Here is a 26773-nt window from a genome sequence, read left to right as displayed (position 1 = left end):
ATTTCAGTAAAAATTCAAAATAAAGTTGCCTTTTAAATTCAGCAGAATTAATGTAAAATTAATATAGAATAAAAACTAGGTGATGAAAGTTTTTATTTGTGTGTGTGTGTGTTGTTAATTTATATTTAGCCTTTTAGTTATAGTGATTTTATCTCAGGGCTATTGAGTAAGAACGAAGTGTAATTTCTCTAAGATTATTTATTACTTAACAGGGATTCTAAAAGAAGGTTCTCTAAGCAGGAAAGAAGGGGCATTGTTGAAGAGGCTATACCCACACAAAATTATCTCAGGATTTCAAATATCTTTCTTTTGCTTATAAAATAACAGATTGCAGGGTTACTAGGAACTCTGAAGTGGAAATGTTCCTTCAGGCTTCTCTCTTGACAGATTTTTAATCCTTTGATTTGGGGGTGGTCTAACTTACAGAACTGGGAGCTTTGACTAACTAATCTTACTTAGTAGTACAGATAATTTTTTCCTTTAGATCTTAAATCTTTTCAGTTAATCTTTAATGAACTTAACTTAAATCTTTTTTATTATCTTAGACAAGGAAATTATGCTTCTATCCATGTGAATGTTTGTTGAGCATTTACTAGTTTCCAGGCATTGGTTTGGGTGCTGTAAAAAACAAAAACAAAAACAAAACAGTGGGTAAAGCAGACAAGTTTCTTCTTCACTAATAATAATATATAATATTAACTGAACATTTATAATTGTTTTATGCTTTATGTATGAGTCATTTAATCCCTTCAGAAAGCTATATGATAGCTTGTATCCGTATTCTAATTTACATTTGAGTTGTCTAGGTATTGACTTAAGATTGGGACAAGAATCCAGAAAGGTTCCTGGAATTATACCACATATAGGGAGACTGTAAGGCCCACACTGAGACAGTAATAAAGATAGATTTCTGCTTTATAACTACACACATCAGCAGTGCCTCTTGACTGGCGCACTATAAAATATAAAGATTGGGGTTCAGGGATGCAACAGTTATACTAAGTTAAGGATTAATTCTCGAAATTTTTTCTACCGTATCCTCTCACAAGATCTTATATATACTGTGTATCTATCTATAATACACAGCAGTGTTTTTCCAATTTCATCAAAGATCTTGAGATAGAGGTACCTAGGTTGCCTTCATTAATATTCATTTCTTTTAATGGTTTGCTTTAAATTTATCAAAATTATGTTTTTCCTCAGTTTCATATCTGTCTATCTTAGGGTGATATGTGTTATTTATTTATTCAAATGAATCTGATTGTCTTTTAACCTTTGGTCCATGAGACCTTTGTAGATTATCCTACAGAATCAGTAAGCAGTGCTCAGTAACATGTATAATCTCGGGTGTTTAATTACTGGTTGGGGTGACATGTAGCAGATGTCTGACTCTTCCTTTCTGGGTCTCTTAGCAACAGCTCGAAGAAGAAGCAGCTAAACCTCCTGAGCCAGAGAAGCCTGTGTCCCCTCCTCCTGTGGAGCAGAAACACCGCAGTATTGTTCAAATTATTTATGATGAAAATCGGGTAAGCGTATGCTGTGTTTGATAGCATAGACCTTTAAACACCCTTGATTGTGCCCTTTCTGTTTTTGAATGTGTTCCATTATAATTTTAATTATATTAAATTCCTATTTCTATTTTACATTATATATTGTGGAAATAATATTAATGAGTAAAATTTTATCGCTGAGTCTTTCCTCTTCTGTAAATACTAACTCGCAAGTTTGGTTTCACCTAATACAGACAACCATTCTATAGTATTTTTTTTTTTTTTTTTTTTAACTACTTCAGTGACACCTATTACCAAATCCTGATAATATTTCAGTACAGATAGGACATCGGATGTGGAAATGAACTTCATTATCACCTTCAGGATTCATAACTGGACTTTGTTGAAATTTAGTTTTAAAATTCAAGGTTGACTTTGACCTTTAGGTGGGCTTTATTTTAAAAATTTTATTTAAACAGTTCTTTTGTATATTTTTTAAATATTTTTTTAAGTTATCAATGAACTTAAAAAAAGTTTATTTTATTATTTTATTTTATTTATTTATATGTGGTGCTAAGAATTGAACCCAGTGCCTCACACATGCTAGGCAAGTGCTTTACCACTAAGCTACAACCCCAGCCCTCTTTTGTATTCTTAATTTAAAATGTTCATGGATTTCAGAAGGCCAGGCCTCAATTCTATGAATCATTTTTGTAATGACAAAATTAATTTTTGACCAGAACTTGGCCCAGAAACTACCAGTTAAAGGGAAAGTGTTTTCACCTCAATATAAAGAAAACATTCAATCAAAGCTGATAAATTGTGACTTCCAGAAGTCTGCAATCCAAAAAATGTAGGCTTTAAGTACCGTGGAAGAGAACAGGCTTCTTAGCTGAAGTGATCCTACAATAAAAGTTGAGATACTTGTTTCAGTTTATTTACTTTGTCATGAGTTGATTGATCATTCTATCTGTTGAATATGATCAGAGTCAATCTATTGTATACAGAGAGTCTATAACATAATAGCCAGACCTTAAAGGAAATTTGATTTTAAGAACAGTGACTGTTAGAACTGAGCACCATGGTGCAGACCTATAATCCCAGTGAGTCGGGAGGCAGGAGGATCACAAGTTCAAGGACAGTATGGGCAATTTAGTGAGACCCTGTCTCACAATTTAAAGAAAAAGAGCTGTGGATGTACCTCAGTGATAGAGTGCTAGGTAAGCACTGTGTGAAGCCCTGGGTTCAATCCTCAATACCACAAGGGGAAGAGATAGAGAAAGAAGTGAGAAAGGGAGGGGGAGGAGAGGAGAGGGAGGGAAGAAAGGAAGGAAGGAAGGAAGGGAGGGAGGGAAAGAGGGAAAGAGGGAAAGAGGGAAAACACCCATTGGCTGTGCATTTAGCTTATTGGTAGACTACTTAGCATGTGCAAGGTCATGGTTTCCATCCACAGCCCACCTAAGTAAATGAAGGAAGGAAAGCAACTGTGAATTAGTAATTCAATAAATATTTATAGGAATGACCTTGGACTCAAATATTTATGTATATGCACAGGTAAAAAATTGAGTCATCAGATATAAATACTTTTATGTGGTTAGTGTTATGGGCAGGTAAAATATAGGTAAGTAATATTAGTTTCTTGGCTCAAAATTGGTCTAGTTTATTGAATAGCCAGAACAATACATGAAGATAATCCAGTGAAGGTAGAAGGTAGTAGGTAGTAAGGGAAGGGAGTGATGAGTGTGCCATGTTTCAGGGTCCAGTATAGACAGTAGCCTTCTTATTTAAGAGAAATCAGAAATAAGGGGTCTTATGTGATATCTCCTGATGTTTTAGAAATACTGTGTAGAACTACAAAACACTGATGGGCCAATGGGCTTCATGGTCAGTTTGTGACCTCAGGGATAAAGTAAATAAGAATTAGAGCTAATAAACAGTGAAATTTGTAATTAAAAAATTTTTTTATAAAATGTTGACTTACCCCTCCCTCCTTTCTCTTTTCATTTCTTCTCTCTTCTCTTCTCTTTTTCCTCTCTCTCTCTCTCTCTCTCTCTCTCTCTCTCTCTCTCTCTCACACACACACATACACACACACACAAGGGATTGAACCTGGGAGTGCTTAACACTGAGCCAACTTTTTTTTATATTTTATTTAGAGACAGGGTCTCACTGAGTTGCTAAGACTGTCTTTGAACTCTTTATCCTCCTGCCTCAGCCTCCTGAGCTGCTGGGATTACAGGTGTGCACTACCATGCCAGGCAAATGTTGACCTTTCTTAAAACAAGTTAATTTTCAAATAAATTCAACTCAGTATGTTTATTGGTTGAGTTCTTTAAATGGGCCTTGTCTTATCAATTTCATGATTAGTGAATTCTGTGTTTGCTTCTTTGGGATGTGAACTAAAAACTATCTGAAAAAGATCTGATACTTTAATTATATAGATGCCTTCATTATGTAGCATAGTAAATATTTCTTAATGACCATCAGCAAAACTTGAAATCTCCTTTCAGACCTCTTCTTTCACTTTTAGCATTTACATTTTGATTTGTTTGTACTATAAAGAAAAGAACACATAAATTTGAAATCTCATGTTTTTTTTTAAATTTATTTTCATTGTAAACAAATGGGATACATGTTGTTTCTGTTTGTACATGGAGTAACAGCATACCATTTGCGTAATCATACATTTACATAGGGTAATGATGTTTGATTCATTCTGTTATTTCCCCCCCACCCCTCCCACCCCTCTTTTCCCTCTATACAGTCCCTCCTTCCTCCATTCTTGACCCCCTCCCACCCCCCATTATGTGTCATCATCTGCTAATCAGTGAGATCATTCGCCTTTTGGATTTTTGAGATTGGCTTATCTCACTTAGCATGATATTCTCCAATTTCATCCATTTGCCTGCAAATGCCATCATTTTATTATTCTTTATATCTGAGTAATATTCCATTGTATATATATACCACAGTTTCTTTATCCATTCATCAATTGAAGGACATCTAGGTTGGTTCCACAGTCTGGCTACTGTGAATTGAGCAGCTATGAACATTGTTATGGCTGTATCTCTGTAGTATGCTGATTTTAAGTCCTTTGGGTATAGGCCAAGGAGTGGGATAGCTGGGTCAAATGGTGGTTCCATTCCAAGTTTTCTAAGGAATCTCCACACTGCTTTCCAGAGTGGCTGCACTAATTTGTAGCCCCACCAGCAATGTATGAGTGTACCTTTTTCCCCACATCCTCTCCAACACCTATTGTTGCTTGTATTCTTAATAATCGCCATTCTAATTGGGGTGAGAAGGAATCTTAGTATAGTTTTGATTTGCATTTCTCTTATTACTAAAGATGGTGAACATTTTTTCATATGTTTGTTGATTGCTTGCAGATCTTCTTCTGTGAAGCGTCTGTTCATATCCTTAGCCCATTTGTTGATTGGGTTATTTGTTTTCTTCGTGTAGTTTTTTGAGTTCTTTATATATTCTGGAAATTAGGGCTCTATCTGAAGTATGAGTGGCAAAGATATTCTCCCATTCTATAGGCTCTCTCTTTGCATTGCTGATAGTTTCCTTTGCTGAGAGAAAGCTATGTAGTTTGAATCTATCCCAGTTGTTGATTCTTGCTTTTATTTCCTGTGCTATGGGAGTCATGTTAAGGAAATCTGATCCTAAGCCAACAAGGTGAAGATTTGGACCTACTTTTTCTTCTATAAGATGCAGGGTGTCTGGTCTGATTTCAAGGTCCTTGATCCATTGTGAGTTGATTTTTGTGCAGGGTGAGGGTTTAGTTTCATTCTGTTGCATATGGATTTCCAGTTTCCCAGCACCATTTGTTGAAGAGGCTATCTTTTCTCCATTGCATATTTTTGGCACCTTTGTCTAGTATGAGATAATTGTATTTATTTGGGTTTGTGTTCATGTCCTCTATTCTGTACCATTGATCTACCTGTCTATTTTGGTGTCAATACCATGCTGTTTTTGTTACTATTGCTTTGTAGTATAGTTGAAGTTCTGGTGTTGCGATACCCGCTGCTTCATTCTTCCTGCCAAGGATTGTTTTAGCTATTCTGGGTTTCTTATTCTTCCTGATGAATTTCATGATTGCTTGCTCTATTTCTGTAAGGTACCTCATTAGGATTTTAATTGGAATTGCATTGAATCTGTATAGCACTTTTGGTAGTATGGCCATTTTGACAATATTAATTCTCTCTATCCAAGAACATGGGAGATCTTTCCATCTTCTAAGGTCTTCCTCAATTTCTTCCTTCAGTGTTTTATAGTTTTCATTGTAGAGATCTTTTACCTCTTTGGTTAGATTGATGCCCAAGTATTTAATTTTTTTTGAGGCTATGGCAAATGGAGTTGTTTTCCTCTTTTCCCTTTCAGCTGTTTCATCGCTTGCGTATAAAAATGCTTTAGATTTATGCGTGTTGATTTTATAGCATGCTATTTTGCTGAATTCATTGATGATGTCTAGAAGTTTTCTGGAGGAGGTTTTTTGATCCTCTGAATGTAGAATCATGTCATCCGCAAATAGTGACAGCTTAAGTTCCTCTTTTCCTATTCGTATCCCTTTAATTTCTTTAGTCTGCCTAATTGCTCTGGCTAGAGTTTTGAGGACAATGTTGAATAGAAGTGGTGAAAGAGGACATCCCTGTCTTGTTCCTGTTTTTAAAGGGAATGGTTTCAGTTTTTCTCCATTAAGAATGATGTTGGCCATGGGCTTAGCATAAATAGCCTTTACAATGTTCAGGTATGTTCCTACTATCCCTATTTTTTCTAGTGTTTTGAGCATGAAGGGGTGTTGTATTTTTTCGAACGCTTTTTCTGCATCAATTGAAATAACCATATGATTCTTATCCTTAAGTTGATTGACATGATGGATTACGTTTATTGATTTATGGATGTTAAACCATCTTTGCATTCCAGGGATGAACCCCACTTGATCATGGTGCATGATTTTCTTAATATGCTTTTGGATATGGTTTCCAATATTTTGTTAAGGATCTTTGCATCTATATTCATCAAGGATATTGGTCTAAAATTTTCTTTCCTTGGTGTGTCTTTTCCTGGTTTGGGTATGAGGGTGATATTAGCTTCATAGAATGAGTTTGGTATGGTACCCTCCTTTTCTGTTTCCTGGAATACTTTGAGAAGTATTGGAATGAGCTCTTCTTTGAAGGTCTTGTAGAACTCAGCTTAGAATCCGTCTCGTCCTGGGCTTTTCTTGGATGGTAGGTTTTTAATGGCTTCTTCTATTTCGTTGCTTGATATTGATCTGTTTAAATTGTGTATGACCTCCTGGTTCAGTTTAGGAGAAGCATATGTCTCTAGAAATTTGTCAATGTCTTTGGTAGATTCTATTTTTTTGGAATACAGATTTTCAAAGTAGCTTCTCGTTATGTTTTGTATCTCAGTGGTGTCTGTCGTAATATTTCCTTTTTCATCACGAATTTTAGTAATTTGAGTTTTCTCTCTCCTTCTCTTTGTTAGTGTGGCTAAGGGTTTTTCTATTTTGTTTACTTTCTCAAAGAACCAACTTTTTGTTTTGTCAATTTTTGAATTGTTTCTTTTGTTTCAATTTCCTTGATTTCAGCTCTGATTTTAATTATTTCTTATCTTCTACTACTTTTGCTGTTATTCTGTTCTTCTTTTTCTAGGGCTTTGAGCTGTAATGTTAGGTCATTTAGTTGTTGACTTTTCATTCTTTTCTGGAATGCGCTCCATGCAATGAATTTTCCTCTTAGTACCGCTTACATAGTGTCCCAGAGATTTTGATATGTTGTATCATCATTCTCATTGACTTCTAAGAATTTTTTTATCTTCTCCCTGCTGTTTTTTGTTATCCATGTTTCATTCAGTAGCATATTATTTAGTCTCCAGGTGTTGGAGTAATTTCTCTTTTTTATTTTTGTCATTGATTTCTACTCTCAGTCCATTATGATCTGATAGAACACAAGGCAGTATCTCTATTTTTTTTGCATTTCCTAAGGGCTGCTTTGTGGCATAACATATGGTCTATTTTTTAGAAGGTTCCATGTGCTGCTGAGAAGAAAGTGAATCCGCTCGTTGATGGATGGAATATTCTATATATGTCTATTAAGTCTAGGTTATTGATTGTGTTATTGAGTTCTATGGTTTCTTTGTTCGGTTTTTGTTTGCAAGATCTATCTAGTGGTGACAGCGGTGCATTAAAGTCACCCAGAATTATTGTGTTGTGGTCTATGTGATTCCTGAAATTGAGAAGGATTTGTTTGGTGTACAGGGATGTACCATTGTTTGGGGCATAAATATTTACTATTGTTATGTCTTCCTGATTTATGGTTCCCTTAAGCAGTATGAAATGTCTGTCTTTATCCCTTCTGACTAGCTTTGGCTTGAAGTCCACTTTATTTGATATAAGGATGGAAACCCCTGCTTTTTACTGAGTCCATGTGCGTGGTAGGTTTTGTCCCATCCTTTCACCTTTAGTCTGTGGGTGTCTTTTTCTATGAGATGATTCTCTTGCAGGCAGCATATTGTTGGTTCTTTCTTTTTAATTCATTCTGCCAGTCTATGTCTTTTGATTGATGAGTTTAGTTCAGGGTTATTATTGAGATACAATTTGTATTCCCAGTCATTTGGCTTATTTTTGGTTTTTAAGTGGCTTGGTTTCTCCTTTGAGTGGTTTTTCTCTAAGGTAGTTCCTCCCTTTCCTGACCTACATTGTTGTTTTTCATTTCCTCCTCATGGAATATTTTGTTGAGAACATTCTGTAGCTCAGGCTTTCTATTTGTAAATTCTTTTAACTTATTTATCATGGAAGGATTTTATTTCATCTTCAAATCTATAGGTTAGTTTTGCTGGGTGTAGGATTCTTGTTTGGCAACCATGTTCTTTCAGAACTTGAAATAGGTTGTTCCAGGTCCTTCTAGGTTTTAGAGTCTGGTTTGAGAAGTCGGCTGCTATCCGTATTGGTCTCCCCGTATATGTAATCTGATGCTTTTCTCTCACAGCCTTCAAAATCCTATGTTTATTTTGAATGTTAGGCATTTTCATTATAATGTTCCTTGGTGTGGCTCTGTTGTGATTTTGTGCATTTGGTGTTCTTTAAGCCTCTTGTATTTGATTTTCCATTTCATTCTTCAGGCTTGGGAAATTTTCTGATATTATTTCATTGAATAGGTTGTTCATTCCTTTGGTTTGTATCTCTGTGCCTTCCTCAATCCCAATAATTCTTAAATTTGGTCTTTTCATGATGTCCCATAGTTCTTGGAGATTCTGTTCATGATTTCTTACTATCTTCTCTGTTGGGGCAACTTTATTTTCAAGATTAAACATTTTTTCTTCATTGTCTGAGGTTCTGTCTTCCAAGTGGTCTAGTCTTTTGGTGATGTTTTCTATTGAGTTTTTTATTTGGTTTATTGTTTCCTTCATTTCAAGGATTTCCGTTTTTTTTTTTTTTTTTTTTTTTTTTGAGAATCTCTATCTCTTTGTTGAAATGATCTTTTGCTTCCTGCAGGTGCTCTTTCAGCTTATTGGTATTATCATTCATTGCCCTCATTTGCTCTCTTATCTCATCCTTTGCTTCGCGAATCATCTTAATCATGTATAATCTGAAGTCCTTTTCTGACATTTCTTCTAACATACTGTCATTGGATTCTATTAATATAGAATCTAGATTTGTTTGGATCCTTTTCTTCCCTTGTTTTTTCTTGTTGTTCATGTATCTTCCCCTCTAGCAGTGCAGATCTGGGGTATTGCAGATTTCCCCCTATAGGCTTATAGTGGCCCTATAGGTTTCCAAAACCCTTTCTTTAAGGGAAGATCAATATTAGCAGTGCCCAATTCAGACACTATGCAATCCTAGACCAAATACCCCTATGGGGACAATCACAAAATTGTCATAATAAACTTAATGAGTTAAAAATATTATCTTCAATAAAACAAACAGATTTGCAATAAGGTCTGCAGTTTCTAATGGAGGACAAAGAGGATGCAGAGGGATGTAGAATGTGGCTGTTAATGGGATAAGAAAAGAATATACAGAAGTTCTAGATAATAGAAAGGGTGAGAGTGTAATCAAAAGAAATTGGATGTTAGCATGCAAAAAAGGGAGAAAGAGACTCTGAGGGAACAGGGAAACAAAAGGAAAAGAGAGCAAGAAAAGTAAATAAAAACTTAAATTTTTTCTATAAGAAGAAAAAAGAAAATCTACAGTATAACAGTCATATAGTAATGAAACCTCCCAGTGTTCATTCAGTAGCCTGATGCATGAGAGGTACCTGACAGCGAGCTTTAAGCCTCCAGCAGGCGACTCAGGATGGGATTTGCCCCATCTAAAGATCGGAGCTATGGCTTCCAGGATTATCCAAGATGGCCGCTCTGGCTTCGAAATGTGTTTGCAAATGGGGAGCTGCAGCTCAGGGTGAGGACGTGGTCAGCCGGAGGTCCTGGCGTCGGGATGCGGTTGGTCCAGCAGGGGTCCTGGAGGTCCAGTGTGTTTGGTGTGGTTGTGGGATCCTGGAGGCCGGGTGCAATCAGTCGGTATGGGGTCCCGGTGATAGGGTGCAGTCAGTTGGTCTGGGGGTCCTGGCGGCAGGGAGCCGTCAGTCGATGTGAGAACCCCAGAGGCAGGGAGTGATTAGTCGGGCTGAGGGATCCTGGAGATGGGGCTCAGTCAGTCGGGCCAGGGGTCCTGTGGGGCCTGGCTGTTGTCTCAAAATGGCGGCAGCCACGTGTAAGCAAACCTGCAGGAACTGTGACAGAGAACTTCCAGGCAACAGCAGGCAGCTGTTGCTCCACTGGCGGTCTTTTGCTGACTGTCGTCGGACGATCAGGAGGTGAACTTGGTGCGTTGGGTGATGGGTAGGTGTAAGGCAGGCGATGGACCGGCCAGAGGCAGGCAAATGGCAGATGATAGGCGCCTGACAGTGAGCAATCTGCACTCAAAAAAGGCGTCCATATGGTGGCAGACTGCAGGTCATCACAGCAGACAAATGGGGTAAACACCAGAGAATCGATGTGCAGCAAAAACTGCCTCACCAAGAAATAGATATCCTCTGCTTGAAACCGGAGTTACGGAGCGACAAGGACCGCAGCCTCCCTCTTGTCTGCCATCTTGGATCCACCAAAATCTCATATTTTTAACTCACAGAAATTGTAGAAGTCATCATTTTAAAAAATTTTAATAATTTTTTTTTTTTCTCCCCTCCTCTCCACCTCCTTCCCTCTCCTCCCCTCCTCCTGGGGGCTGAACCCAGGGCCTCTTACATGCTAGGCAAGTGCTCTATCCCTGAACTACATCTCCAACCCTCATATGCTTTCCTAAATATCCCTTGCTGCTACTAGTCATTGGTTGTAGTTGTACCTCTCTAGTTCTAGAATCCTAGTGGGGCTCCTGGAGGGAAGGGGAAGATAGTTCATTCAGCTGAGCATGGAAAACAGAATTTTTCCCTGCTCACTTTCTGGTGCTTTCTGCTAAGTCTGCCTTTTGTAAATTCTCCATTACCTGTGCAACCTTTTTTTGTTTTGTTTTGTTTTGTTTTGTTTTATTTTAATAACCTTACCTGTTTTGACACCATAGGCAAGGGTAGATGGAATAATGACAAAAGCACATCTCTCACTTCTTGTGTAGCAGCAGTCTTTGCTGGTTGAAAATTAAGCTGAATGTGGCTTAAGAGACAGCACCCATTATCATGTGTAGGAAGTTATTCTTTCATTTAAAACTTAGAGGGAAGAAGAAAACTGCCCAAGAGAGATTGTTAATTTTAAAGTTGGCTTGTGAGAGAAGTTGACTCCATCTGACTTAAATTTCCAACTGTTTGTTTAGTTTCTAAACAGACTAATCTCTTGAACTACTTTTTAACACTTTGATTTACTATTTTCCTACTCAGGTGTAGGTTTCAAAAATATTTGTAAGTGCTCCGATTTCAGAATAATAACACATATTGAAAACTTGTTAGAATGTATTTGAGAAGTTTTCAGAAATATTTTGTTTATATTTTGATTGCATAATTTATAAGAGTATATGATACAGAAGAAAGGAAGGGTTGATAGTATGCTTAGGGAAGCAAACTGCTGAGACCAGCTTCCTAGGAATTGGCTTTTTCTCTCCCCTTTGTCACATATGTTTGTATAATCAGTCACTTAAGAATATCAATCATACCTTCTAAATATGAATCTGGTCAGTTGCTTCTCTGCATCTACTTTGCTATTAGCTTAACTTGAACTTTCATCTCACATAGTTACTGAGTCTCCTTCCTTCAGTCTTTTTTCTTTCTAACCCACCTTTCATAACTGTGGCCTTTGACATGATTGTCTAAACAAAATTTATTTTGCTCTTTTGGGGTTTTCACAAAGTACCCAGGGCACGCAAGCTACATCCCCAGTGCTTTTCTTTTCTTTTTTTTCCTTGAGACTTGGTCTTGCTAAGTTGCTCAGGTTGGTATCAAACTCGTGATCCTTCTGGCTGAACCTCCCAAGTTGTTGGGATTACAAGATTGTGCTTAGCTGAAACAAAACCTTTAGATTATTTCCCACTTTCTGTAGAATAGCCCAAATTTTATTTATTAGTACTAAATGTTTACTTGTCTGACCCTTGCTCTGACACTCCTTCCTTTGTGATATCCTACCAGAACAGGTTTTGAATGTTCCCTTGAAATTGTTAGTACTTTTACCCCCACTATGTACCTTCAGACAGTCCAGTTTTGTCTTTCATGTCAGTGGAACCCACTCAGACCCCAAGACATATTTCAATGAAAATTTTCAGGACCCCTTACCCTCTTGCACTGGGAATGGTTATCTTAGTCTTTGTTTTCTTAATGTCTAGCAAGTGCCTGGCACATAGAACATACTCAAGATGTTTGAAGAATTAATAACTTAGATCTGTAGACTTAGAATGAAAAATGCAATATGGAAATGCAAGTGTTTTTAAGTTAAAAAGTTTTTTGCCAAACTATTGATAGGTAGCACTTTAGATTATTTTACTTTTAAAAATGGTGTATTAAATACATAATTCAATATTTACTTACTACTAGTATCAAACTAGTTTCCTTTGTTGTTTAACTATTTTTAAGGTTTCCTTGTTACTAGAAAATTATTTCATTTAATGCTTTTCTTCAGAGATCACTTGGGTTTACCACAGCAAATATTGGCCTCTTCATGGTATTTTGTGTTTTTAAGTTTTTTTTACAGATAATATGTGTTAAAGTATTTAGCATGTTGGAGGGATTTATTTACAGTAATGAATCTTTATTCCCTCTCTGTAGATTCTTAATATTTGTTTGCTTTTAAGAACTTGCTTACACATTAGACATTGCTTTCACTAGAGATGTTAGACTTTGAATTTAGTAAGGAGAGCTATGAAAATAAAATTAGTGAAAATTTCGGCCCAGAAGAATATTTGGAAATAAAGATAAGTTGAGCTATAGATGAGTCTTAGATTTTGGGGTTTTTTTTGGTTTTGGAGTATTGGGATTGCATCCACTTTACCACTGAACCATGTCCCCAGTCCTTTTTATTTTTTATTTTGAGACAGGGTCTGGCTAAGTTGTTGAGGATGGCAGCAAACTTGCAATCCTCCTGCTTCAACCTTCCACAGTTACTGGCATTATATGCATGTGCCAACATGTCTGGCCTTAGATTTTTTTTTTTTAAATAGGTAGTGGTTTTGCTGTTGGCTAATATAATTTTCAATTGTATCATATAATAATGTCTTTATCTCTAGAAAAAAGCAGAAGAAGCTCATAAAATTTTTGAAGGTCTTGGCCCCAAAGTTGAACTGGTAAGTAAGAAATTTACTTTTTCACTTCTAGAACTTTGTTTTTGTTGTTGTTGTTGTTGTTTTTAGTAACTTTTCTTGTGATATAATAGGATATGAGCCCTTTTTTTGGGACGAAAGGGATGTAACTGGGCAGGAAGGTAGTGATAAAATTTTTAAGTAATGGTGAATGAACTTGGTTCCCTTTGCAGAACCATATTCCTGAGCATGTTTCTGCCTGAGCAAAATCATTTAATCATTTTAGGTAGAAGGAGGAAAAAGTAAGAAAAGATATAGAAAACTCTTTGAATTTTATTGTTAGGGTTAAGGCAGTACTTAATCTTCCTTTGCCTTTGAAATAAAAAATATCTATGAATAGACATATTTTTTATAGAATACAGTAGGATTTACAGGCTTTGTTATAGGAGTGCCATTTTTAGGAGTTGGGGTTATTCAGGGAATCCAGTTGTCTGAAGGTTTTGGTAGGACATATAATGATATATACCCATTAGTACTTAACCTAGACTTATATTAAAATATTGTTTCTTTGTCTCTTCCTAGACATATGTACACCATTTTATACGTAAATATTTGATTTATTTTATAGCCACTCTATAACCAGCCATCAGATACAAAGGTGTACCATGAGAACATCAAGACGTAAGTATTTATCATCTTTGGAGTTCTTCAGTTAAAAACCATATATTCTATTAAAAAAATCATTTTTATGTTATCCTCTGACATTATTATTATATAGAGTAGGTATGTTTTAGATTTGTGTAATTTGCTGTCATTTACTATATGTTATCTTCCTCTGGCTTCTTGGGGGTTGGGGTAACAACTTTGAGTTTCCGAGGCCAAAAAATGAAATAAATTATTGCATAAAACTAGCTGGTTTTATAATCTGCTAGTAAAAAAGGTGGATACTTAACATTGAAATGGCTTACCTTGAGGCTTGAATTTTTTGCCTCCTGTTTTGTCTTTTTTTCAGTGGAGTACCTGCAAGGCGCATGATGAAGTAAGATAATGAAGCTTTTTCATTTAAGACTAGTGATGACACCGTCCCCCACCAAGCCACATCTGCCATTGCAAAGTAGAAGTGCCACGGATCATTTTATCATTATTCAAAATCCTATTCTAGGGAAATCCCTTCCATGACTCTTGCTAATGACGGTATTTGTAGACCCTTCTGCCATTTAATGTCCTGGTGCCTTGGAAGCGCTCAATCACCTCATGTGGGTGAGGAGTCTGCTCCAGAATGTAGTTTGCTTAGCCTTGCTCATCCGAGTACCAGGCCTTTATGGATGCAGATCTTGGAATAAGAAAATAAGTGAAAAGAAAATCTTAATTTCTTGATCTGATTGAAGTAAGATAGGAAGCTAGATAGGTATCTTTATTTATTTATTTTTTTTAATTATCATAGTTGAAGAGCATTTTAGGTGACTTATTCTTAGTTTGTGACAAAAATGTGATATTTCTACTTTATATGTTTTATTAAGTATAATCAGAATAATATATTTACTAGTATAGTTACTAATAAGCACATTGCTATTTATATATTTTTTCTTTTTTTTAATTTCTGAGAGTGTGTGCAGTAGTTGACTACTTTGCAGAACTGGTGGCAAATATAATTTGCATGGTAGTATGCATGAAAACCATTTAAACTTGAATAATTTTAACTTTTGTTAAATAAGTGTTCATAATGAAAGTCATATACTTATGAATTTTTCTGTGAGATGCTGCTATGGTTTTGAGAACCCATAGGAGTAGATTAGGCAAAACTTATGTATTATGTCATTTGGAACTGTTTGGCTGTTTTAACATCTTTAAAAGAAGACAGGAGGTAAAATCTAGTTGGCTACTTTTAATAACTTTTTTCCTCACAAAGCTTTAGTTATATTTGTGTTCTGTCTTTTCCCCTTAATATGAGCTGGGGAGCAGCTCTGTCTTTGATTTATTGCCTATTTAATGCTTATCACACTGTTCCTGAAATGGGTTACTGACTGACTGACTTCATTTAAATTCTTAGGGAACATTTAAAAATTGTATTTATTGATTGTCATTTACTTTTAAGTAGCACATAATTACAATTAGAGCAAATTGAATATATGGTAATGCTGCCACTGTATGTCACTTTTAGAAATATTTACTCAGCTGCATGCATCCATATGAATCGTTCAGTAGCTGTTCTTACATTACCGTCATTTGCTTTGTATGAAATAGCAAATGTACCTTTTAATAATTCTTTTCATCTCTTGGCTACTTTTTCATATAACCAGCTCCTGATTGTCCATGCTTATTTGAGTGGAGCCAGTGTCACTGTTAGTCCCGAGTGGCAGATAATCCAAAAAATTACTTCTACTTGCCTTGGCTTTGTATTTATATTTGAATAATCAGCTTGAAATCCTTTCTGGAAGTAGGTGGGGTATAAATATTTATATTTGAACCTGCATGTCATTGTTTTTGAAGGTCACAATGCTTCCAATTTAAAAAGTGAAATTGTTACATTATGATATAGGAGAAATCTTTCTGTCTCGTCAAATCACCCTCCATAACTTCTTAGAGTGGCTTGTGTCATTTCTTTGACAGAAGAAAATCTTCTGTTTAAAGCAGAAACCACCTCTCTGTAAATATATTGGTATAAATTCTCACTGGAAGGAGGCCAGTCCCATATCTGAGGTAGAGAGGTACCTGTAAAAGCTTCCATTTTACCTCCTTTTCTCTAAGAGTATACCAAAATGTTTATATCACCGGAGTTCTCAAGAAGAACCAGTAAATGTAATTATAATTTAAAAATAAGTTGTATGCCTTATTATTGGATGTAATAATTGAAAATTAACTGTTATCTTGCTGTAGAATGGGAAGAACTTTAGCCAGTTCTAATTATTGCAAAAATTATAAAGTCTTATTTTGCAGGGTGAAAACATTAGCATTACCTTTAATTGCATCATAAATTCTTAAGTGATCTTTACCTGTTTTCCAGTGTGTCTCTGGAAAAAAAAGTGAAATCATCATTAATTTTTGCTTTTTCATAATGTCATGCAACCATATTTTTCTCTTCTAGAAACCAGGTGATGAGGAAAAAACTCATTTTATTTTTTAAAAGAAGAAATCATGCAAGAAAACAAAGGGTGAGGTCCTAATCCTTGTTAACTGAAATTTGTGCAGCTTTCCCATTCATGCTCATTTAGGCAGTTTTCCATTATTAATGAGAATGGTTCTTGATTATATTGAGAACAAATGCTGATTTTGAAAAGTAATTGAACATGTAAATTAAATATAAATCTAATTGTAGTTTTTAATACCCACTTAATATCATTATCAAATTAACTTCATTGGTCATCTATGTGTAACATTTTTATCTAGCCAAAATAAAGAAAATGGTGAGTAGTTAAAAAAACTTTAAAAAATAAGATAAATAGGGTGATCTACATTTAGTCCCTTAAGCCTCATTCAAATGTGGGTAAGTTTTAGTCATGTCAATTAGACGTTATTATTCTTTCTTCAAACTGGGTCAGCAAGGGTTCAGCTTTTTCAAATTCAAATGGTTTCTCATATTTAATTACATAACTTGCTGTCTGAAAGTTTCGTGGTTGTAATCATAAAAGTTAAGTTATAGAAAATGCAGTGCTTGTATTCTTATTTTCATATATATTATACTAATTTACAGATAAACTGTTGATATATTTAAATGCAGGTTTTTAATAAACTCTTTGAATTCACATCAGAAATGAACTTTGTACCTTACACTTAATCACCTGACAGCTTAATGAGTTGTAATACTCAAGACACAGAAGCTTTTATTTTATGTAAAATGTTTTTTCAGTGTTCTAATTTGCCAGTCTAGGCCTTCAAATACTGTCTTAAATTACTGGTCTTGAATTTTTTGTTTTGCCAAGAGCATACAAATACTGAGTAAGAAATTAGTTCATATTTTTTTTTCTGCCTAGTCATTTTGTTGTTATTGTGGTACTTGCTAAATCAGATCTACGGTGATAAAAACACAGGAGCATAGACTTTTTAACACTTAACAGACTAATTATAAAGTTTATGTGTTCACCGATTTGCTTAATAAATATTTGATGGCTGTATGCATTGTTTCACATTATTCTACAGTTGTGAGCAAGATAGTCATATGGTTTGGCCCTTAGGGAGCAGATACGTTATCAGGCAGGTTTAGTACTGTGATCATACTGTGATCATACTGTGATCCTGCACATGCAGATAGCTATGAGAGCATGTAAGAGGGGATACCTAATGTGAATATGAATCAAGAAATAACATTACATAGGAAAACCAATAGTCTGCCATCTTATATAAGCAGAGGGACCAGATTAAGTGAAATAGAACCTCATGTGGTAGGCTCAGAGCTACCTGGAGTGAAGACTGAGCTGGTGGGTGTGGTGAGAAATGGGACTGCTGAGGGAAGCCAGGGCTGGGTCATATACTGAATTTTGGTCACCTAAAAACTACATCAGATCCCAATGAGTTCCACACTGAAGAGGTATAGCATTCAGGTTGTATTTTAAGAATTTATATCTGGTCACATTAAGAGAGCATGGAAGACTGGAGATGTAGTTCAGTAGTGGAGGGCTTGCCTATTATGTACAAGGTCCTGGGTTCAATTCCTAGTATTGGGTTTAAAAAAAAAAAAAAACGAGCTGGGGAGATAGCTCAGTCGGTAGAGTGCTTGCCTTGCAAGCACGAGGCCCTGGGTTCGATCCCCAGCACCAAAAAAAAAAAAAGCGAATAGAAGATGGTTAGAGGCAGTGTTAATCTGGGTGACCTGGATTAAGGAGGTAGCAATAGAGATGAAGCAAAGCTGAAGTATTAAAAAATCATATAGTAATTTAAAAGAATGATTCTGAGGTGGGGGTTGTGGTTTTGTATGGGATATGAGAAAGAAATATTCTCTTCTCCAGTGCCTCTTTCTTGAGATGTGTTGTTAGATGTGTATGTAGTTCTGTGTCCATAATGGGAGGCTCTTCCGTTGTCTCTTTTCTAGAAAATGGAATCATAATTCATTTATTTACTTTTTGACTTTATGTATTTCACTGGATTTCTTTTTATGATAAAGTATGACCATTTTCTGCCTTTCCCATTATTTTTAAAATGTTTATGTAGCATGTATTTATAATAGGAAAAAAGTACAAACAACCACATTTCTAACACTAGAAGAACAGTTAAATGTGCGTGTTTTCTCTGACAGATCGGAAGAAAAACAACAAAATGTTAATATGGTTGCCTTTGAGTGATTGGTCAGGTTATAAACAGGTTAGACCTATTTACATGTTTCTGATTTTTACTTCCTTATTGTGTTGACAATGAAGATGTGTTATCAGAAAATAAAATAGCTGGTCACCTGCTAGTAGTAGGTCATCAGTTAGTTAATTGATTTGTGTAGTCTAAGTGTTTACTCAAAACTCCAGGCAAAGTATGCTGTATATATTGATTTTGGGTAGGAAACAGGACTCCCTTTCTCTACTTTCAGATTTCATTCACAATTGAGCCATAGGTCACTGTAATTTGTACTTAACCTTAAGAAATAGAATTTATTTAAAAATATTAGGCTTGTCAGAGTCACAGAATTTAGTTTAATTATTATTAATTTGCTGCGGGTGTTTATTAGGAACAAAAAATCTGCCAACGTTATGATCAGCTAATGGAAGCATGGGAGAAAAAAGTGGACAGAATAGAAAATAATCCCCGGAGGAAAGCTAAAGAAAGCAAAACAAGGGAGTACTATGAAAAGCAGTTTCCAGAAATTCGAAAACAAAGAGAACAGCAAGAAAGATTTCAGCGGTAAGTAGTTTGATATTTAATGTTGGTGATGTTTTCCTTCAGATCACTTTTGCTCTTTGACAGTATTTATTATTCCTTAATCTGATCAATAAGAAAGTTCACAAAAAATTTTATTTTTAATATAAAACTTAATTACCAACCAACCAATAGAGATTGTCATTCTTAGTGAATTTAATTTTTTTTTTCCAGTGCTGGGAATTGAATCCAGGGCAGGCTCTACCACATCTCCAGCCCCAGTGTTTAATCACTGTTTTGAATCTAAATATGAGTGACTGTTTTGGAATTTTTTAGTTCTTGAAAATATGAATTCCTTTGGAAATGACAGTTAGTAAAAATGGACTTGAATGTTCCTTAGTAATTACCAGTATAATCACATGGCATTAAATTGATAACTAATTAGAAATGCTTTCATTTTGGTAAATAGTTCCGGATTTATTTTTGCTTTTAGAGAAAGGTGTTTTACAGAGGTCTTAAAAAGTTTGTTTTCTTCTTCATTATTTTATGTGAGTCTTGTTAGCCCCTTTAGTTATGATCAACTTTTGTGAGGGATGTTGGTTATGTTGTTTTCCCTTGTTAAAATGTTTAATGTATTTTTCTAAGTCTACTCCTGTTCTTACGAACCCAGACAAACTGCTCTTTGAAATGAACATGGTATCATTAATACTGGTTTTTCACAAATTTCCCATAACTTGTCCTATCATTTTAATGTGAATATGTAACCTTGAAATTTCAATCTTAGCATTTAAATTTGTTATTAATTTAATAGGTGACCGAAGCATATTATTTTAATGTATATATTCAATAACATTTTAGCAAATCAACTTTTAATTGGTTTAAAAAATCTCATTTATGAAAGTAATCTGTACTAATTTAAATTATATGTCTTCTTTATGAAAGGCTTTTAAATATAATTTCTTCCTCATATTCAGAGTTGGGCAGAGGGGAGCTGGTCTTTCAGCCACCATTGCTAGGAGTGAACATGAGATTTCTGAAATTATTGATGGTCTCTCCGAGCAGGAGGTAAGAAAGCTAATTGATTTAATTCAAGTTAATTCTTTAATTATTGAAGTATTTCAGCCCTGTAGCCAAGGAACTAAGGGAACTTATTATATAAAATAAGTATATAAGTGAGGGAACTTTAGATGCTAGGACTATTCCAAAGTATATGACCAAACATCGACAGGTTTTCAACAAGTGTTTTAAACATGATTGTACTGGTATTTTACAGAGATGACTTTGACAGCAGGAAAATCTGGAGAGAGAGAGACAGCAGTGGTAGGTCTATGTATGAGGGAACTGATAGGGTGAGAGTCATAGAAGGTAGAATGGACAAGATGAATGGATTGAGTGTGGGATAAAGAAGAAGAATGGAAGGAACTCTGAATTTCCAGGTTAGACCTTTGAGCTAGTGGTACTGTTTTTTAGAGTAACAAAAGAGAATGTGATTTGCAGATGATGTTATATACTCCAGCCAGGTGATCCTAGGAGAGAGTTGAACTGGAGAAAGCTAGATATCAGAATCATCTATGTGCAGGCAAAATAGCTCGAGGCAAGAATGGTAACATGAAGTGAAATGGCAGATAAGTGAGCATATGGGGGTTGAAATTAAACACAGATTTATTTATGAACAAGAATGTCATTTTACTAATTTTTCAACAAAAAGGTATCCTTTTGTAGTGATTGGGATTACTTTCTTAGGCATTTTCTTGCCTGTGTCAAGAACAGAATTAATAAAATTATGAAAACAATTATTAGAGGGAAGGGTATACTAAGTGTATATCATCTAGGCTGAACAGCAATATTTCTACCATTATTAAGCTTCCTCACTTCCCCAAACAGAACTAATCAACATCTAGTTAATCTCACTTTATTTTTATTAAGTATTTATCTTTCCATTTAATATTTATGATCATCTTGAGCATCATATTCACGAATGTAGTTTTTATCCCTTTGAGGCTATCTTTGAATTCCCAGTGCTTCACATTTAGTAGTATATTAATTCATAAATGCAGAATAAGAATAAATTTCAGCTCCAAACATTGAGTTGTCCATAGCTAGGTTCAAATCTCTGTTAAGATTGGTCCAAAAACCATCTGCAATTGAGTTTTGCTGGCTTTGATTTTATAATATAGCTTTTGTTAAACCGTCAATTACTGGATCTCCTGAAGTTAAATTACTGAGTCTCCTGAAGTTAAATTTTTTTCAGATTCTATCTTTGCATTGTTAGCATAGTGCTCATTTATTCTGTTCTATAGACACAGTTTCTGTGAAATTTCCTCCAGGATGAGAAAATAGCTATTGTACAGTTTGTTTTTGTATTGATGTTTGTGGAAGGAGTCCATCAGTATTCGTGTGGTACACTGTTATGCATTCATGATCAAATAAAAGTATATCATATGTTCTTACAAGTTTTTATTTTTTCAAGGAGTTCTTGTCACACTGACCCTGAAGGAGATTGAAGACTATGTAAACTATATATCTCTAAGAGTTCTGTGAACCACCTTAGATATCAGATTGTTGTACCTAAGTAGACTTTGCAGGTGTTTTTTCCCTCCTTTCTTACTTCTGATATTCTGCTTTCACAAGGAAGAGATCAAAAATAGTTTTTAGTTCTTTGTAACTTTTAGGGACAATTATAATATTCAGTTATAAAGACACTTTGTGGGACAATTTTGCTCAAGCATTTCTGTGCATTGTTATGTAATGTTGAGGTCCTAGCCATTCCTTTAGCCACTTTTTGATTCACCTAACACAGTGTTCTACTTTACCTCTGTGTAGGCTCAGTGAAGTAGTATACTTCTTTTGAAATGCATTCATGTTTCTTGTCCTTGGACAATTTTACCTCATACAATAAATACATACTGTATGTAATATTGCATAATATCATGGCAAGTGAATTTTTAATTTCTCTTGCAACAGTATACTCAGGAGCTTTAAAATGTAACCACTTAATGCTTTTAAATTCACCTCTGAAATGCATGATTGAAATGACAACAGTCCCATGGAATTTGTAACTGTAATTTCTACAATGAAAACTAAATCTATTAAGTTTCTTTGTTTTTTATTTAGGGACTCTATTAGGGAGCATCTATAACGATTACAAACTAATTTATTAGTTTAGGTGATTTCAAGCTAATGTTTCTGTCTGGCATGCTGGTGTTTGAACTGATTGAGAGTACCCCATGATTTAGGAACTTTATACTGGTTCAGATGATTTAAGATCAATGACTTTTAAGATTTTGTTGCTGGTTTCTTATTTTCCTGTAGTGCTCTAGGATATAATATATAGTCTAATAATGTGTAATATCATTACTTTCATGAACTTAACATTATTTTGCATCTAGATCTAAAATTTCATTGTCTTCCAAGTATCAGTTTCATTTAAGAAAAGAATTTTTATCAAAGAAGTAGGTCATAAAAAATACGTGGGGCTGAAGGTGTAGTTCAGTGATACAGCGCTTGCTTAGCTTGCTAATTCTGGGCTTGATCCCCAACATTAACAACAACAACAACAAAAAATCCCAAAAATGACCCAGAAAAAAAAATGTATTCTTTGCTTTTATAATTAGTTCAGTGAATATTATTAAATTTATAACTAATTACCATGTTAGATGCTGTGATATATACTGCTATTGTCATTAAATTACATGTGATTTTTTTTTTTTTTTTTACCAGACTATTAGGAGAGTTGATTTGTGGCCCTTTAAAAATTTCTAGTTTAAGTCTTATTCTAAGTAAGCTGCATTTCTTTTTTGCAGAATAATGAGAAACAAATGCGGCAGCTCTCTGTGATCCCACCTATGATGTTTGATGCAGAACAAAGACGGGTCAAGTTCATTAACATGAATGGACTTATGGAGGACCCTATGAAGGTTTATAAAGATAGGCAGTTTATGAATGTTTGGACTGACCACGAGAAGGAGATCTTTAAGGACAAGTAATTGAAATTTTAAATTATTTTTTAGTAGAAATTTATATGTTAGTAATGGTATTTAGCATTTACTTTTAAATTGAACTCTTTCCACAAAATCTTGAACCCATTTTGACATTGGAATGGATTCTATGAGAAGTAGAGAATATTGATCTTCCCATAGGTTCATAGATAGGAAAATAGGTAACAGATGAGTTGGGAATGGGAAGTCATTTTATGAGAGATTCCCAAACTTAGGTGCTATTTAAATCACTTTGGATATGGCTTTTTGAAATTACAGATTTCTATGCCCTTCCATAGACCAAGCTAATCAGTTCCTAATGGATGGTTCCCAGAACTTTGCCCTTTAAATCTCCAGTTATTCTGCAATTGTTAATCTAATTGGCAGCGAGAAATCACCAGGAATTAGTCTGTACATAATATTTCTTTTTCCAAGGTTTTTTTCTTTATAAGTTGTTAAAATGTTTGTGTGTGCGTGTGTTTTTGTTTTTTGTTTTTTTATTTTATTTTTTACTCAGGTTTATCCAGCATCCAAAAAACTTTGGACTAATTGCATCCTACTTGGAAAGGAAGGTAAGAAATGGTTTGCATGAATGTTAATAGGTTTGTGGATGTTATTTTGGAATTTTTGTGCTCTAACAAGCAGTAGTAATTATGTAGAATTTATTTGTGTAAAGAGCTTTATACAGAAAAGATTCTTATGTCATAATTATAATTATATAAAATATATACAAAGTAATAATTTAAATTACATTAGATGTCCTAAGCACAGAACATGGAACTAATTTTCATGGATAATGAAAATTTACCTGATCTTATATTTCCCTAAAAATACATAAATTACAGTGCTTGAGTTCTGATTTCCTCTGAATTTTTTTTTTTTCGAAGTGAATTGACTAGTGTTTTTGAACAAACTATTTAAAGGGACATTTTGAATACTTACATGTATTAAGTAAGAATGAAAATTTACTTATTAGTTAATAAGAAAACATTTGAATGCTTCTGATAGCTCTTCATAGTTTTAACATAATTTGGATTAAGTCAACTATCTGTTAAAATAATAAATGAATGTATTTTTAGAGCCATTAGATATGCCTTAAAATATTAGCCATGTATATTTCTCTTTAATTTATATTAAGAAAACTAGAAATTTTCCTTGAAAGTATTTATTTAAAACATTTTATTGAATTCTCAGAAATGAACTTTTTCCCTTACAGAGTGTTCCTGATTGTGTTTTATATTACTATTTAACCAAGAAAAATGAGAATTACAAAGCCCTGGTAAGAAGGAATTATGGAAAACGCAGAGGCAGAAATCAGGTGTGTCTCATTACTATGGGAAGATATTTCAGTATTGATGGAAATATGGAGACAAAAAGTGTATAGCAGAAGTCTTGCACTTCATTTATACTTTAGAGATTGATGTTTCTGTTACTCAGAATGTTAAAAATGTTAGAATTATTTTGAACTATTTTGAATGTATTTTAAGTTTCTAGTGTGATAATTATAAAAGTTTTGTATGTCTCTGTCATCTGAATCATGCATTTCAATATCAATGATATCCTTGTAATTAAATATGAGATCCTTAGTGCCTTACCTAATATGCCATTTTTAACCAGCCTTTTGTGTGAAAAGGGAACAGGTAGCATAAGGGAAAGAAGGATAGCGTATTAAGTAGAGTAGAGGATTATCTGCTGTTATGCATGGGAACTGATCTTGTTTCAGATGAACTTCATTTGTGAAATTTAGATAGTTTAACCATTAAAACTCTTTATCAGGCAGTTTTTCACAAATATATATTTTCACAAGTGGCAGTTCAGTTGTTTGAAAATGGTTTTTTCCAAAAATAACCAGTTAGCAGCTGTCACTGCATTACCAGTAGGACTGCTATGCTAATGTCATTACCCATTGCTGTCCTCATTCAGATGAATGTCACAGTGCATACTTGGGTGCAGGAGCTCTGACAGCTGCCCACTGTTAGCATTTCAAGACTCTTCTGGTTTCCCTAAGCAGTTACCCTTTCAGTGTGATAGGGTCTTAGTCCCTCTCTTCCCTTGGGAGCTCTGGTCACGAGATTCAGGTTTTTTTACTTGGTTCTCTAATTATTCAGAGCCATACCTTTTTTATGTTTTCTGCTTTGTTTCCCAGAGAACACTGCCACTTTACAAGATGTGAGTGCATGTTCTTCAAAAGCAGTATTTCTTGGTCAAAAAATAGTTGGGAAGAGCTGGAGATACAGCTCAGTGGCAGAACTTTTGCCTACATGTGCAAGGCCCTGAGTTTCTCCTACAACACTGTTTGGGGTTGGGTGGGGGAGAAAGTATGGCTTCTAAGACATGTATTTTCAGTGGATTGGTGAACCATTACACTGAGTTAAAAAAGATACTTAGAAAGTGAGGAAATGGAAATAGCACAGGTGCACTCTTATATGTAGAAGTTGTAAAGAGTAGTAGTTAAATTGCTTGGGAGGACTGGTAAGGATCAGAAGACAGAAAAAAGGATATGCTTTTATTCTGGTAGTAATAATACTGTAGAGGTAGAGATATAGGTGATTATAGAGCTCCATAAAGAGGTACTAAATGAAGAGGAGCACATTGACTGTCACAGTGAGATTTAAAAAATACTGTTTCACCAAAGATGGAAGTATTGCCAGGATTTTGTTCCTGCTTCCCCCAGAGAAAGTGGAGTCAAAATTTTCTATATTCTTTTAACTAGACATCTTAGGGACCATCTGCATTTTAAACAAGGTTCAACTATATAGTTTAAACAGTAGCTTTATTCTTAAGGACAAAACTACTTTGTTTTATCTTTTAATTTTGTTGTTTGTTTTTGTTTAGTTTCAGAAATTAGGTTACTTTGTTGAAATTTTTTCAGTCCTATATACTGGACTAAAGTGATACTTATTATACCCTACTTTTACTAGTGATGTAGTAGCCTGTTGCCTGTGATGAGGAGAAAGCTCCTAGGAAGTTGGTGGGAGGGAGTCTCTTATTCTGAAATATTCATTTTCCAGTTTGAAATTGTCTGGGACACTGACTATTTTGACTTCTCTCTGTGGTACACTTGTCTTACTAAGTTCCAGACATATCCTTGTTTGTCTCTCACATTCTTGTCCTATGGTGGGTTGTGCTAGTGCTTCAAGGCTGCCTCAGAATACATTTGCAGGACTGTGATTTGCCACATTCACCCTTATTTTAGCTGTGCCTTCTGATGCTTCCCCCAAGATAGGCTCAGGTTTGTGTGGTCAGCCCTTTCAGCAATCTAGTCCTGCCCTGTTAGGTTTTTGGTTTTTTTTTTTTGTTTTTGTTTTTGTTTTTGTTTTCTCAAAAACCAGAGTTGCACCCAAAGGCACTTAATCACTGAGTCACATCCCAACCCTTTTTAGTTTTAGAGAGGACCTTGGTTTTTTTGTGTGCTGTGCACATGCACACTGGGGATTGAACCCAGGGACTTGTGCATGCTAGGTGAGCACTTTACCAACTGAGCTATATCCCCAGCTCCAGGGCCTAGCTTTGAACTTGTGATCCTACTGCCTTAGCCTTGGAGCCACTGGGATTACAGATGTCTGCCCCTGTGTCTGGCCCCTATTTGCATTTAAATTATTAGTTTGAAGAAGTCCTTCCTTCCTTCCTTCCTTCCTTCCTTCCTTCCTTCCTTCCTTCCTTCCTTCCTTCCTTCTTCCTTCCTTCCTTCCTCCTCCCTCCTCCTCCTCCCTCCCCTTTTCCTTCCTCCCCCTCCCCCCAAGCCACTGGGATTACTCAGGACCATGCAAGGCTTGAAGCATTTTTCTTTAGTTTTGTTTCTCTGACTGTTT

The 26773-nt window shown here is 35.1% G+C and overlaps 1 protein-coding gene across 18 annotated transcripts in view; it reads left to right on the top strand.

Annotated features, from left to right (window-relative positions):
* Nucleotides 1-26773, top strand: part of Ncor1 (nuclear receptor corepressor 1) — a 168634-nt gene that overhangs the window by 53309 nt on the left and 88552 nt on the right. For 11 of the 18 annotated variants that reach the window (XM_047546868.1, XM_047546873.1, XM_047546878.1 and 8 more), the window contains exons 6-15: nt 1413-1526; nt 13195-13251; nt 13835-13887; nt 14219-14245; nt 16292-16358; nt 18857-19029; nt 19959-20049; nt 22788-22966; nt 23479-23533; nt 24178-24279. In XM_047546868.1, the coding sequence (XP_047402824.1) occupies nt 1413-1526; nt 13195-13251; nt 13835-13887; nt 14219-14245; nt 16292-16358; nt 18857-19029; nt 19959-20049; nt 22788-22966; nt 23479-23533; nt 24178-24279 (918 nt within the window). The remainder of the gene's footprint in view (nt 1-1412; nt 1527-13194; nt 13252-13834; nt 13888-14218; nt 14246-16291; nt 16359-18856; nt 19030-19958; nt 20050-22787; nt 22967-23478; nt 23534-24177; nt 24280-26773) is intronic. The other 7 variants (XM_047546882.1, XM_047546879.1, XM_047546880.1 and 4 more) reach the window with 1 other exon arrangement.

The sequence above is a fragment of the Sciurus carolinensis genome, chromosome 3, assembly GCF_902686445.1.
Source record: "Sciurus carolinensis chromosome 3, mSciCar1.2, whole genome shotgun sequence".
NCBI lineage: Eukaryota > Metazoa > Chordata > Mammalia > Rodentia > Sciuridae > Sciurus > Sciurus carolinensis.
Note: the sequence above shows the minus strand (reverse complement) of the source record. Positions and strands in the feature narration are given on the sequence as shown.